This window comes from Protomyctophum parallelum, assembly GCF_964188405.1.
Source record: "Protomyctophum parallelum genome assembly, chromosome: 12".
In the NCBI taxonomy this organism is placed as follows: Eukaryota; Metazoa; Chordata; class Actinopteri; order Myctophiformes; family Myctophidae; genus Protomyctophum; species Protomyctophum parallelum.
In genome coordinates, this window is record NC_139712.1 from 48,956,425 (window position 1) to 48,971,967 (window position 15,543).

At 45.0% G+C, this 15,543-nt stretch overlaps 1 protein-coding gene across 1 annotated transcript in view; it reads left to right on the top strand.

Annotated features, from left to right (window-relative positions):
• LOC310867695 (cadherin-18-like) overlaps positions 1-15,543 on the top strand; it is a gene marked incomplete at both ends in the record, with an annotated part of 792,291 nt that overhangs the window by 719,897 nt on the left and 56,851 nt on the right. Inside the window, 1 exon segment of the mRNA XM_083777814.1 lies at positions 6,999-7,120. Within this exon segment, the coding sequence (XP_083633940.1) occupies positions 6,999-7,120 (122 nt within the window).

Consider the following 15,543-nt stretch of genomic DNA (forward strand, 5'->3'; position numbering starts at 1 on the left):
TATGTGGGTTTATGAGGTGTCAGTATACTTAGACCCCTTGGTACAGTATGTGGGTTTATGAGGTGTCAGTATACTTAGACCCCTTGGTACAGTATGTGGGTTTATGAGGTGTCAGTATACTTAGACCCCTTGGTACAGTATGTGGGTTTATGAGGTGTCAGTATACTTAGACCCCTTGGTACAGTATGTGGGTTTATGAGGTGTCAGTATACTTAGACCCCTTGGTACAGTAGCAACTAGAAAAAGTGCCCTTCTGGGCACAGGTCTCCACCAGGATAGGAATGTAGGACATTGCAGCTTGCCTTCATCTGGTGGTTGGATAAAAGGGCAACAAAAGTAAACAAAATCTGTAGGTGTACTGTGCAAAAACTTGTTTTGCACAAAGCGGCCTCCTGGTGGCGCTATAACAGGCCGTTCTGGAAAGTTTGGGGCAGAGGTTCATCGTTGGCATCCAGGGAGTGTGTGTGCAAAATTTGGCATCGACCAGGTTAACGGTGCCGGAGATTAGCTGCTCACGGACACACACACGGACGGACACATGGACGGACGGACGGACGGAGTGCAAAACATACTCTCCCCCCATGCCTTCGGCTGGTGGAGACAATTATGTCTTCCCTTAGCATTTAGGGTTTATTCCATGGAGGTAGTGGGTGCGGCTTCAGTTCAGGTGGATCACCACCACCCACCAGACAAACCAGGCATACTTAATGAACTGGTCGGCGTGCCCACATAAAAAAAGGCATTTTTTTGAGGGGGCACGGTGGCACAGTTGGTAGTGCTGTCGCCTCACAGCTAGAAGGTCCTGGGTTCGATTCCCGCTCGGGACGCTGTGGGTGCTGGCGGCGTGTTTCCTCCTCCGCGTCATCAGTGCCCATACCCGAAGGCGGGGTTTGGCGAAAGGGCCTTTCTGTGTGGAGTTTGCATGTTCTCCCCGTGTCCCCTAGGGTAGGTACCCTCACAAAAAACATGCAGTAATCCTGGTCTCTAAACTACCTCCCCCTGGCCAGCCGGGGCGCCTGATGGAGGGGAAAGGAACTGGTTGGAATAACGTGTTCCTTCCACGCGCTATACGTCCAACCAGGGAAACTCCCCCCTGTCAGGTGTAAAGGAGCAACTTGGACACTCAGGCATGAAGGAAGCATGAGTTCAAGTCCGTTGCTCTCCCCATGTCCCCCATATATGGGGACTAGGTTGGCGGAGGGTGTGTAGAGCCCAGGATCACATTAGATGATTGACACAGGGGTGAAAAAAGGGGTAACAAAATCGTGGGATAAAAAAAAAAATATATATATATATATATATAAAAAAAAAGACATTTTAACAAATACTGTACACGTTTTTTAAAAACCTCTTCCTCCTTATATAATAAATTATAATACCTGATGATCATGTTTTAGGGTGGAAAAAAATCTTGGCACCGGCACGACATCTTTAAGTACAAAGATATTCTCTGTTACAAGTAAAAGTACAAAATGTATCCGCATCAAAACATAAGCTACTTTTACCAAAACTTTACAAAGAGCTTGTAGATCTGCTGTTTTAGAAAAATTGTGAAACAACAACAACAACAACAACAACAAGACAAGATGAAGCATTTCAAAGTGCAAAGCGTCTGGAAGTTATGAGTGAACAATCTTTTAATGGTATCTCAAGCATCAACTTGGAACCAAGTTTTTTGCTATAGAGTGGAATAGGTAGTAGGTGAGGCCGTTAGGAGGGCCATGCAAGCCTCAAGCGGAGCCTGCGGCACCACCAAGGGCAAGGTGGAGCCTGCGGAACCGTTGCGGCTTGAGAATCCACCATTCCTGAATAAAGTGCCTGGTGCTGGGAGTCTGGTGCAACGCACAGGGCCTGACCTGGTGAGAGCAGGAGTGGACCTGGTGAGACGTAGGAGGGGCCCGGACAGGTGTCAACCCACAGAGCCTAGTCCTTCCATGTGCCAGAATGGTACCTCCCAGTCCCGGCAGAGTAGTTCAGGAGGAATGGATTGTGTGGCCCTGGTTTTTCCCTAATGGGACTTATCGAGGGTAGCTACTGGGACGTAAGTCGGGACTTGATCACTCCCGGCTGGGTCACCTGAGTGAGGGGTATGATGTTGCGAGACCCGAAACCCCGATGACCTTGGGATACATCACTGAGGATACGTCCCAGGTGCATCCATTTATGTATGTCTTTTGTTATATTATAGAGACATTAGAAGAAGTGCACAGATGGAGCTTTAGGAGGCATGCACACGTCTGAGAGAATCTCTCGCGGTTTCCAATGCTCTCCTCTTTACCGTGAGAGAAAACTGCTGGACTTTGAACTTGCGATGTAGCAGTGCTATTCATCGGCTTGTGGCAGTATATATATATATATATATATATAGTATGGATTCTTTAACCCATTCTGACCTGAGATCAGATTCATACGAGGTTTCCACTGGACACACACTGGTCTGATTAACCCATTCTGACCTGAGATCAGATTCTAAAAATGTCAGTCGTTCTTCGATTTTTCAAAAATAGCAGACCTACAAGCTCGTAGCGCGCCACTCGGTGGCGCGCTATGAGCTTGTAGATCTGCTATTTTTCAATAGCTAAAGCATAACATGATGCTAATACCAAAAGGGGTTCCCGAACAGAATGGGTTAAGTTGTTAGACCTTGCCAATGTGATTTTGTAATAAATAAATAAATTCACCATTGCACAAGAGATTCTCATGATTCTTAGGCGTGTGCGTGCACATTTACCTTTCAAACTGTGCACTGCGTGTTATGCACTGTTTCGTCTGTATGAAAAATACTAATCCAATAATTCATTAAATTAGTATGTTGTTATATTTTAACATTATACAAACAACACTTGTATCAAAATCAAATAAGGGCATGATGATTGTCTGTTTAATTTGAGCACTATATCCACACGATTAAGTGGTGGAATTAAATTAATTAGCATGCACAAGAAAACAAGGATGAAGTCCACCATTTGCATATTGATTAGACAGAGTTCATGTCAGTTAGCATACATATTTTATGTATGTATTCATTTATTTTCATAATCAACTACCAAACCAAATGAGTCCCTATTGTTTCGATGTCCTTGTGTGCTTTCTTTGAAAATTAATTAAATCAATTCAGGCCCCAATAGCTTAAAGAATTCCTATCAGGTAACTTGAGCCAATTTGTAAGGAAAATCCTTTCCCAACAGTCAGAGGTGCTGCATGCTAATGTTTCTTTATCGCTTCACCTCTCCTTATTAGTATTCAAGGATATTATTCAGAACATCAACCTATATAGAGTCAGTATGAATACTGACTCTATATAGCTTGATTTTCTGAATTACAAAGTGTAGCTGTGAACCTTGAATCATTTGTCTGCTTGTCCTTGTAAGAAATCCTGGCTGGAATGTTGAGCCACTCTCTGAGTTGACTATTGTTCAGAATTACAATAAGATAACCTTCACAAATAAGTGAGGAGGAGTATTCTGAATTTATTTAGTCATGGTGCTATGTAGGGTCTGATTATGAAATGTTTGTTAAACACTAGGCTATGATACCACTATAAACCATTTGACCACTTTCAGAATACCTCTCAGCCCGGTCGGTACCCTTGGAATCTTCCTAACTTTTCAATGCTATTTGGAAGCAATTCCAATCAATACAGCATAGCTACCATAAGTCCAAAAGCTATGTTGTCTTCCTGGCTCTCATTTCTTTACACAGTTCATTAGTGCTTAGGGCCGATTCATACTCCTATTTTACCGCTGTTTCGGCGCTGTAGTGCCGAAATGATTTCGGCTCGTCAGAAATTGTCAGTAGCACCGAAGAGCCGACTTTACCACGGTACCCTCCCCCCCCCGAACCTCAAATGACGTCACATCATAGGCTCTACAGAGCCAAATGACATCACATTGTAGGCTCTACAGAGCCAAATGACGTCACATTGTAGGCTCTACAGAGCCAAATGACGTCACATTGTAGGCTCTACAGAGCCAAATGACGTCACATTGTAGGCTCTACAGAGCCAAATGACGTCACATTGTAGGCTCTACAGAGCCAAATGACGTCACATTGTAGGCTCTACAGAGCCAAATGACGTCACATTGTAGGCTCTACAGAGCCAAATGACGTCACATTGTAGGCTCTACAGAGCCAAATGACGTCACATTGTAGGCTCTACAGAGCCAAATGACGTCACATTGTAGGCTCTACAGAGCCAAATGACGTCACATTGTAGGCTCTACAGAGCCAAATGACGTCACATTGTAGGCTCTACAGAGCCAAATGACGTCACATTGTAGGCTCTACAGAGCCAAATGACGTCACATTGTAGGCTCTACAGAGCCAAATGACGTCACATTGTAGGCTCTACAGAGCCAAATGACGTCACATTGTAGGCTCTACAGCGCCAAACCGACTTTTATTCGGCTCTAAAATAGGAGTATGAATCGGCCCTTAGTCTTCACTGCCCTCTGTAACTCTGTGGACAAGCATGGCAGCTAAATGCCTGAAAGGCAAAATGTAAATGTTTTACTTTCACTATCAATCACATGAAACACAATAGCCTCCTGTTTGTTTGTTGTTGATTAGTTCCCTAAGTGCCCTGGTTTGTTCTATTGTGAGATTATCTTTTTCCTTAATGTGCCCCGGTATGCGTTTTACCTCATGTCCTTCTCGATTAGTTGTTTAAGGCTGGTAGGGAGTAACGTCTCGGCAGGTTCCCAGTTTGAACCTGGTCGAAATGGTTGCATTTCTCTTCCCTGGTCCCTTCCAAAGTGTGTGGCTAGTTTCAGTCTGCGGTGATACTGGGAAAGGTCTTTCTTTAACCTGTTGGTTTGTTGTTTGTAGATGTCCAGAGTTGGAACAAATGAAAGCCCCTTTTCCAGCAGTTCGGTCTGGTGTTGATCTGGTTGGAAGTAATGCGACAGATTAATTATGTTAGACTTACTCCCCCTCCTTTCTTGGTTTATGGGGTCAATAAGTTTAAACTAGTAAGCCAATTTTCAAGCATTGCTTTGCCTGTCTCTTTTTTCCAATGTATGTTATCAGGACCCACTTTAAAGTCCCTTTCATCCAATTTCGGGAGGAAACTATGGCCATGGCCTTTTAGAATATTGCGATTTAAATCTCTTAAGTTGTCTTTATCCTTGTGTGAGAGGTCATTTGAGAAGTTGATTAAAGGGATATGGATACTTGCGGTTGGAAATGCGTTCTGTGCTGCTGCGATGGTCTCTCTCAAGGCCCTCTGTATGGGGGGGGGGGGGGGTAGAAGGCGGCTGTGTGTAAAGACATGTGTGTAAAGGGCATATCTCCCCAAGGTCATGTCACGTTGCCTCATTGTCCTGCGTTATCATGGCGGGTTCAGTGGAGACGAACACGGCCCAGACGAAGACACAACAGGTGTCAGGGAGGGTGGGGGTTGAGGTGGGGGGGGGGGGGGGCAGAGGATCTTGTCTTACGCTGTCTCTTCTTGTGGAGATTGTCAATTGGGGGGGGGGGAATCCAGATTCATGTTTAGAGCGAGGGATAGCAATATGGCTATTTCTCCTCTATGTCCGTTATGGCTCTCTGTCAGTCATGACACTCGGGCGCTGACCTGTTCCAAGATCGTGTCCATCTTCTGATGCATCTGCAGGGCGCTGGCCTGTTCCAAGATCGTGTCCATCTTCTGATGCATCTCCCCAAGTGCCCTGCCCAACAATCTCTGCTCCAAGGCAACGAGTCTATCATGGCAGGCAGCATAGGGGCTCTGTTCAGCGTTGCCATTTTTCCAATTCTTCGGTACGCAAGACCAATGCACAGCCCAATCAGCAGAAATCTTGTCACCATAAATCCAAATAATGCCTCTTCTATGCTGATAGCCGGGGGAAGATCGATCCATCAGGGTATTGAGCAGGCTCTCCAGAACCCAATTTACATGATTAGTTCCATGTTTTGATAGTTTCAGGGGTTTCGAAGAGACATTGTAGAAGAAGAGACGCTCTGAGGGAGTACAGACAGGGAGGGACACGGATATAGACACATTCACACCTATTTGTGTAAACGTGCGCTCACACACTATAGTTTTACTAGCTTCATCCCTCAGCAGGGTATGCCAACGAATTGCTCATGCGAATGCAGAGCCGGGGGCAAATAATCCATCTTAACCCATTCTGACCGGGTACCCATTTTGGTGTCTGCATCATGTTATGCTTTAGCTATTGAAAAATAGCAGATCTACAAGCTCATATCGCGCCACCGAGTGGCGCGATACGAGCTTGTAGATCTGCTATTTTTGAAAAAAATCGAAGAGCGACTGACATTTTTTTAGAATCTGATCTCAGGTCAGAATGGGTTAACAACAAGTGGAGTACTGCAACCAAAAAAACAAAAACAAATAGGCTGCCACAAAAAGCCTGCTCACATATGCGGTACACTGCACAAGATCACCTCCCGCAACCCTATACCTGCCCTGTCAAGGAATATATTATCCCAAGCGAGGAGGGCACTATAGGCAGTCCCAGCCAGGAGCTCTTGACATGTCCTATACTTTAAATTTAATATTACATGAGCATATCGAGCACCCACCGAGACCTGTCTGTAGGTTATAGGACTGGTTTAGAGCAGTATGGTGCGCAACTGGGGTCCCGCTGGGGGGGGCCTCACGTTTGACACTATACCTGTGGAGTCAGGAGGACCACATGCCTGGTTGAATTAAACGTCAGAGATAGGCCTAACCATTTCTAAGTGCTAGCTTCCGTATTGTTCGACTGACCACGGCAAACAGTGGAATGTCCATCCTATTCACGTTATTATGAGGAGCACATGTATTTAATAGCCAGCAGTTAATTAGTCTTCGACTAAAATTGCTCTCTGCCAGTGACCCTGCGTCAGAACATCCTGCGAACCACTTTTGGGACTCGACTCGCTTGTTTGGGAAATGTTGTGCTATGCAGATGGCTACTCGGCACGGCTTATTAATCATACATGAATTCTGTTATTTTCTTCTCTCTTTCCCATTTCACTTCCTTTCATCGCAGAGAACCCCAGCCTCATCAATCACGTCCCTGTCACTGTTCAGGTGCTGGACGTGAATGACAACCCGCCAGAAATAGCCACAGACGAAGAGGTCATTGTGTGTGAGAGTTCAAAGCCCGGGCAGGTGAGTGTCTCATTATGACCATAACAACAAAACAACTGTAATGCAGCCCTCATGTCTCTCTATCTCTATCTCTCTATCTCTCTCTCTCTCTCTCTCTCTCTCTCTCTCTGTCTCTCATGCATTTGCTCATTCTGTTAACCCCACATCCCTCCCCAGACGCACATATAAACCAGTGTGCGTGCGCACGCACGCACGCACGCACGCACGCACGCACGCACGCACGCACGCACGCACGCACGCACGCACGCACGCACGCACGCACGCACGCACGCACGCACGCACGCACGCACGCACGCACGCACGCACGCACGCACGCACGCACGCACGCACGCACGCACGCACGCACGCACGCACGCACGCACGCACGCACGCACGCACGCACGCACACACACACACACACACACACACACACACACACACACACACACACACACACACACACACACACACACACACACACACACACACACACACACACACACACACACACACACACACACACACACACCTGCAGGTGCTGAGAGCTGAGTATCATCTCCAAGCAGCTGCCGTGGCCTCATGCATTATGCAGTGAACTGTTGTTTGCACTCACAGTCAAACATCAAGAACATTCCAAAAGGAGAGAGCTGATTAATCGTCACTCCTTTAAAATGACCGTCCTATTTATTTATTTATTAATTTATTCATACCTTTATTTATTAATACATTTATAAATTATTTTGTATTGTGAAAACACCCAAAATAGGGACGCCAAACGTGTGTATGTTTGTGAAAAGAATGATTGGCAGGCCGCCAAACATGTGAAGAGTTGTTAGTGGGGAGAAAAGAGCTGACATCTGCTGACATATTTAGAGCTTCAGTCTGTCAGTGTTTTCATAATTATAATTTCTATGTCTCACTCATGGAGGGCGCCCTGGAACGGCATAGCCAGCGCATGGAACTCAAACAACCTCCGCCGCCAAATCAAACTCAGCTTCTTCTATGCGACGGTAGTCTGGTTTATTCTCTGTATTCTCAGAACATGATGCGGTGCAGCTTGTATATTTATTTACCACTCGTCCGTGCCAATTACTACATAAGCGACACCCCTGCATGATCCACATGATTCACCAGGCAGCGGTGGCCGAACGGTTTGCGGAGCGGTCTTGATATCGGAAGGTCGCTATAGTTCGTATCCCCGGACCGGCACGTTAAAGGTTTTATGACATTCATTTTCATTTCTTTTTCTTTTTTCTTTTAGGTTTTATGACCTCAATTACACCGAGAAAAACCTGAACTTTGAACATTCAGTGGATTTTCTGTGGTCTGAAGTTTTCTTTGGGGTTTTTTGGGCCTTTTGAGCTACAATGAAAACAGGCAACACAGTGAAACAGTGACATCTGCTGGGATTTGCAGTAAGTGATGTCACTTACTGCCGGCAAATCAGAGCACCTGTTTGAGCCAGAAAACCCCAGATCACAGAAAATCTACTGAATGTTAAAAGTTCATGTTTTTTGGGTGCAATTGAGATTAGAAAACCTAAAAAAAACAAGAACAATTCCAAAACCTTTTTTTTTATGTCACAATCCCTTTAAAATCTGTTGGTCAACCGCATATTCTCCCTTTGGGGAGGTGTGTGAATTTTGAATTGCCTTTCACACTTTTCCACTGCGGGGGGGGGGGGGGGGGGGGGGGGGTTTTGGGTCGGGCTGGGAGCGAAGGCCAGCTGGTCTTATCAGGGCTCCGAGTCCTCCCACTTATAGCCGTCGTTTCATGTTATCTCTGTTAGTGATCACGGTGGATGTAGTTGAGATACTCACAGTTTGTCGACCTTTCGTGTCCTTTGGCTTTGCGCCGAGAGTACTCCAGACTAACGTCTTATTCTGCGTGTGGTTTTCTTTCCCATGTTTTACTCCCAGATTCACTCTTAAAAGGTGTAATTCCGTTTCTTAAGAGGTTGTAATTCCGTTTCCAGCAATGCAATCTTTTGAAGCAGCTTCTGAAAGTCCTCTGAAGAGATTGTTGGGGGCATGGCTGGCTATTTGCCAAGTGTCCAGAGCTAGTTAGCTATATAGCTAGCTATGTGCCACGTACCCAGTCACAGAAGGTAAAAAAAAAAGGGTATTTTGAAGTAGGCAGAAACTTCTATCTGAAGAACAAAAACAGTCCCGTCGGTTTACAAGTATCTAGGATCCACTTGTAGAGATAAAAAAATAAAATAAAGCAAAGATATCAGTTGAGGAATGCAAGCATAGGCGAGAGCGGCGAAACGAAGCGTCCTCACTGTACGAGAAGCAGGAAGCAATAGACAAGGCATTTAAAGGTATATTCAGTGATTTCACTCAAAAAACCTTAGGTTTCGTTTTTGGCTGTGGGACCCAGCCTTTCGTCCAATCAGGATAGAGAGTCAAAAACGAAACCTAAGGTTTTTTGACCCCCAGGGGTTAACTGGGGACAGGGAGGAACTCCTTATATGGTCAGCACACTCTATAGTAGGGAGGATTATCACAACAAAACAAAAAAATAAGTGATATTTGAATTAAGTGAAATCACTGAATATACCTTTAACCTCTACCATGAAATGTTCTATGAGCAGGGCCTGGCTGTAAACAAGTTATTGAGCTTAGTCCAGTTACCCTGCAGGGTAAACATAGTACCTTTCCTTTCCAGTAGTTAAATGCTTTATTGCTTTTTTTAAGCCAGGACCAGCGCAGCTGAAGCGCTCCATTTCTCGTTTCGACACACTTGGCTCTTGTATCAAAACAAACATTTCTTTTTGCACTCATAAGATGTCTGACCCACATCTTTTTAAGTCAAGTGGCATAATAGCAGATACTGTATTGCACCCTTAATTAACATATGAACACTCCTCCAATGCGTAAAATATGCTGGCGAGTCTTAAGCCTTAAGCCTGTTTGCACTCGCAAAGCGCGACTGGCATAATATGGACTAGAAGCTCAACCAACCTGTGCTCTATAGTTCCACGAAAAAATTAATAAAAAGGTGTAAGAATGATGTTACCATAGGTAACATCTGTTTGATGATGGGTGCATCGTTATAATGGGTGCAGCGTTTTATATTAACCCATTCTGAACGGGCACCCATTTTGGTGTCAGCATCATGTTATGCTTTATCTATTGAAAAATAGCAGATCTACAAGCTCATATCGCGCCACCGAGTGGCGCGATACGAGCTTGTAGGTCTGCTATTTTTGAAAAAAAAATCAAACAACGACTGACATTTTTAGAATCTGATCTCAGGTCAGAATGGGTTAATCAGACCAGTGTGTGTCCAGTGGAAACCTCGTGTGAATCTGATCTCAGGTCAGAATGGGTTAACTGTACAATATGTGAAGACATTGAGGGCGGGATAATAATGCTGGTAAACTTGGGCCAAGCAACAACACACCATGTCGACCCTACTCTGATTCTGGTAGTGGGATTACGCCTGACATGGTCACGGTGGTGTTATGACTTAACCCATTCTGACCTGAGATCAGATTCATACGAGGTTTCCGCCGGACACACACTGGTCTGATGAACCCATTCTGACCTGAGATCAGATTCTAAAAATGTCAGTCGCTCTTCGATTTTTCAAAAATAGCAGACCTACAAGCTCGTATCGCGCCACTCGGTGGCGCGATATGAGCTTGTAGATCTGCTATTTTTAAATAGCTAAAGCATAACATGATGCTGACACCAAAATGGGTGCCCGGTCAGAATGGGTTAAATTATTCGGCAGAATATTTTTCAAACCGTTCTTAAGACGATCTAAAATCCCCCTATGGGGATTACAATGCAAATACAAAAGTACATGAACCTGTGGATTTAGCACTCTCTACCGATATTGACCTGAGACTTCGGTGTTCTGTGGGGACGCAGTTTTTTAGAATCGTAATATGAAGAATCTTCTTTTTGGCTCAAAACAAGCTTGATTTGCGCCTCATTTCTCTAAACGATATGATCCTTTTGGTTACAAAATGTATGTTTTGGGTGGATTAAATCAAAATCCCGGCACCCGTTACATGGCAAAAATGCACTTCCTGATTCTCGGTCTCCGTCAAATTAGTGCTATGAATCCATCGTCAGCAAGCCTAAAGGCGCTTGCTGACAATGGGTACATTTTATTAATGGATTAACTATGCCCGGGCCCTACAGTATGAACGCCGCCATCTAGTGTGCTGTCTAGGTACTTCAGCGGCAGTCATAGATTTGAGCCCCGCTTCCGTGTATGTGTCACTCGCCTCGCAGAGATGAAACCGAAAGCACATTGTAATCTTAGCAGCTGGCGATGTTGTTTATCTTTCGCCAGAATATGTCGGCCGCGATGCGACATTCACATCTGAACGCCGGACGGATTTGACGAATGTACAGCAGCCTGTGAAAACAAGTCCAAACTGTGTGTGGGTTTATAAACAGCGGGGCACTGTACAGTTGTAGTTGTGATTTGTGCACCTATACCTGGCTGTCGGGACTGGAGACTGAGAAAGCCCACTGCATGCACACTCGCCACAGACACTTCTGACTTTCCTTCACGTTGTTATAGCCTACAGCCCTATGCTCTAACAGAGCTGTTAGGGAGGCGGGGCATTAGCCTGGTTAATAAACCAACTAATATCGCACGGATCCGCGGGATATTAGTCTGGGGAGGCTCAGCTTGGATTTCATTTCCAGGGAAACATTTTCTCATTGACGCAATTGGTCAGAGCTACTGTCAGTCAAAGGTCTCAAGCATTGAACGTCACTGTACCAAAGCCCGCCCATATTGCATACCGTGTCCCTATTGGGCGCACACGTTCTCGTGTGTAGAAAATGGGCGTACAATTGAGCCTCTCCAGACCGAAATCCGCCGGTAGGCAATTCTTTTTTGCCAACGGCTGATTCGGTCTGGTTTATTAACCAGGCTAGCGGGGCATATCACACGTGTGCCTAATGCATATGGTATGGCGGGCTGTGTGTGCTATAGCAGCAGCCACCACCAGGCTCCGCCAAACTCCACAAACTTGTTCAACTCAACTGTCATTGCATCTCTGTATGTGTTTATGATTTTATTTTATTTAGACGGCACGGGTGGGCGGCCGTGTGCCCCCCCCCTTGCCTCTGGGCCCCCCCCCCCCCACGCAGTCGCGTTGTCTGCGTCACGGTAGTTACGCCCCTGTTGAGGTATGTGTGTTTAGCTTCAGCCGGTCGATTTGGATATAAAGCTTATTACAGGTGGCGCCGCGGCGGGTAAGGCTTTCAATGGGTAATTATTATAACTTGTGGCACCGCAGGTATGGCTCTATGAGTGTTAACCCATTCTGACCTGAGATCAGATGCATACGAGGTTTTCCACTGGGACACACACTGGTCTGATTAACCCATTCTGACCTGAGATCAGATTCTAAAAATGTCAGTCGTTCTTCGATTCTTCAAAAAATAGCAGACCTACCTACAAGCTCGTATCGCGACACTCGGTGGCGCGATATGAGCTTGTAGGTCTGCTATTTTTCAATAGCTAAAGCATAACATGATGCCGACACCAAAATGGGTGCCCGGTCAGAATGAGTTAAAAATGTGCTAGACTCCCATGGTCTGGGAAAACAAATGGTGTGTGTACGGTAGGTGCACCGTTTCACAACAAAGCCAGGTGCAGAATAAATTATACACTAACAAGCAAAACACTAGCAGCACAGTATAGCAACAACACCAATCCCTCGACGTTAGCCTGAAAAAACCAAAACCAAAACACTAACTTCACAGCAGCAGTGTTACTACTCAAAATGCTAATTGATTCGCTATCACATGTCAACTGCATAGACAATATTGCACATTGTTTTTCACACTTTTAGATGCCCATGTATGTGATCATCACATGGGCAACAATACTGCTAAAATATTAAATGTGTAGCCCATTTGTATATCAAAAGTCCCTAAAAAGCCACTCTTAACCCATTCTGACCGGGCACCCATTTTGGTGTCGGCATCATGTTATGCTTTAGCTATTTAAAAATAGCAGATCTACAAGCTCATATCGCGCCACCGAGTGGCGCGATACGAGCTTGTAGGTCTGCTATTTTTGAAAAATCGAAGAGCGACTGACATTTTTAGAATCTGATCTCAGGTCAGAATGGGTTAATCAGACCAGTGTGTGTCCAGTGGAAACCTCGTGTGAATCTGATCTCAGGTCAGAATGGGTTAATCAGACCAGTGTGTGTCCCAGTGGAAACCTCGTATGAATCTGATCTCAGGTCAGAATGGGTTAATTACTGCATGTGAACAAAAATGTGCAGTGTGATGACATAGAGGAATTAATCTCGATTAATTCATTCACCTGTGTGATTCCCATATAGCTGCACGTTCCTCCAAACACGTTGATTTTACAGAACAACTACGTTTTTAAATCTCATTCAAGATGAACGTCCAGATGGTGTATTACTCATTGTGAACTTAATCAGCACACTAAAATATGTATCTGAAAACATTTTAGGTTATAAATAAATAAGCAACTTGGTAACAAACATTCTGCACAGTGGCCTCAGTCTCTCTCCCTTGGCCAGTGTGTGCCTGCAGGCTTCAAACGTGAGTGGGATCCCACCTGGCCATATAGCCTGGTGGATGGAACCTTCTGAATTCGGATTGGTTTGCGAGGCCATTTCAGTCCTAAACCTCAAAAGAAAATGACCGAAAATGGCATTGCACTGGACCTTTAACCCATTCTGACCTGAGATCAGATTCATACGAGGTTTCCACTGGACACACACACACACACTGGTCTGATGAACCCATTCTGACCTGAGATCAGATTCAAAAAATGTCACAGTCGGTTCTTCGATTTTTTTTCAAAAATAGCAGACCTACAAGCTCGTATCGCGCCACTCGGTGGCGCGATATGAGCTTGTAGATCTGCTATTTTTAAATAGCTAAAGCATAACGTGATGCCGACACCAAAATGGGTGCCCGGTCAGAATGGGTTAAAAAGGCATCAAAACCCGGAATTACTGGGCACTTATCGTTGCCGATGTGTTGCTAATGAAACACCTCACATGGCGGGCTATAACCAATCTGTCCAGGATGTCACTGAGCCGTGACAATCTCTTCTGGCTCATGTTGTCAAGTTTTAACCCATTCTGACCTGAGATCAGATTCATACGAGGTTTCCGCCGGACACACACTGGTCTGATGAACCCATTCTGACCTGAGATCAGATTCATACGAGGTTTCCAATGGACACACGCTGGTCTGACGAACCCGTTCTGACCTGAGATCAGATTCTAAAAATGTCAGTCGTTCTTCGATTTCTTTCAAAAATAGCAGACCTACAAGCTCGTATCGCGCCACTCGGTGGCGCGATATGAGCTTGTAGATCTGCTATTTTTCAATAGCTAAAGCACGACATGATGCCGACACCAAAATGGGTGCCCGTTCAGAATGGGTTAAGATGTGAACTCGGCTGGAGAATGATTTTTCTGACAAGGAACGCTGAACACAGGGAGGCACAACAGTTCAACAAACATCTCAACATGCAGCCCCTCAATCTTTTGGATGCAATGCTGCCAGAACATTTGGCAACCTCCCAGGCAGAGCTGAATGACTTTCTTCCAGCTGCTGATTGTTCAGTAGACTTTGTTTTGATGAAAATGGCTATGCGCATGTGGCGACTGTGGCTCAGGAGGTAGAGCAGGTCGTCCAATGATCCCTGGGTCGGCGGTTCGAATCCCGGCTCCTCCTGTCTACATGTCGAAGTGTCCTTGGGCAAGACTCTGAACCCCAAATTGCTCCCGATGTGCTGGTTGGTGCCTTGCATGGCTTCCGCCGCAATCGGTGTATGAATGGGTGAATGTAATGCACAATCTATGTAAAGCGCCTTGGATAAAGGCGCTATATAAATGCACCATTTACCATTTACCATGTATAAAGTGATTGGAAAATCGAGTGTCAAAGTAAGTGGCAAAGTCAGTTTAACATTGCTTAACGTTGTTTAATGCAATCAAATAGGACCTTTCTGTATGGATGGGCTGTCACGGACAGAAAGTCGTTTTTTTGCCACTCAGTAGGCGTTCCTGCATAACAGTATGATGATGATGATGATGATGATGATGTGTCACTCGTATACCCTCTGATCAACTAATCCTTGCACATGTATCAGAGAGCTGTGTGTGTTTTTGAAATTGATTGAAATATTTATTAACAGTTTGTAGAATTTACAGTACATTTTAAGCACAAACTCAATACAAAGACTGTCAACTGTGAGTGGACGACCCAATTAAGCATTACACTTGTTTACAACAGGGTCCACATTGTTCAATTCATCAAAACATTCAAAGACATACAAACATTTAGAGACATACAAATAGACATTTCTATGTAGCTAAAGTACAGAACAGGAATTCATCATATGGGAAGCAAAAAAGGGAAAAGATACAATATGGGGAAATGGGGGGGGGGGGTGGGGGGGATTCAGAT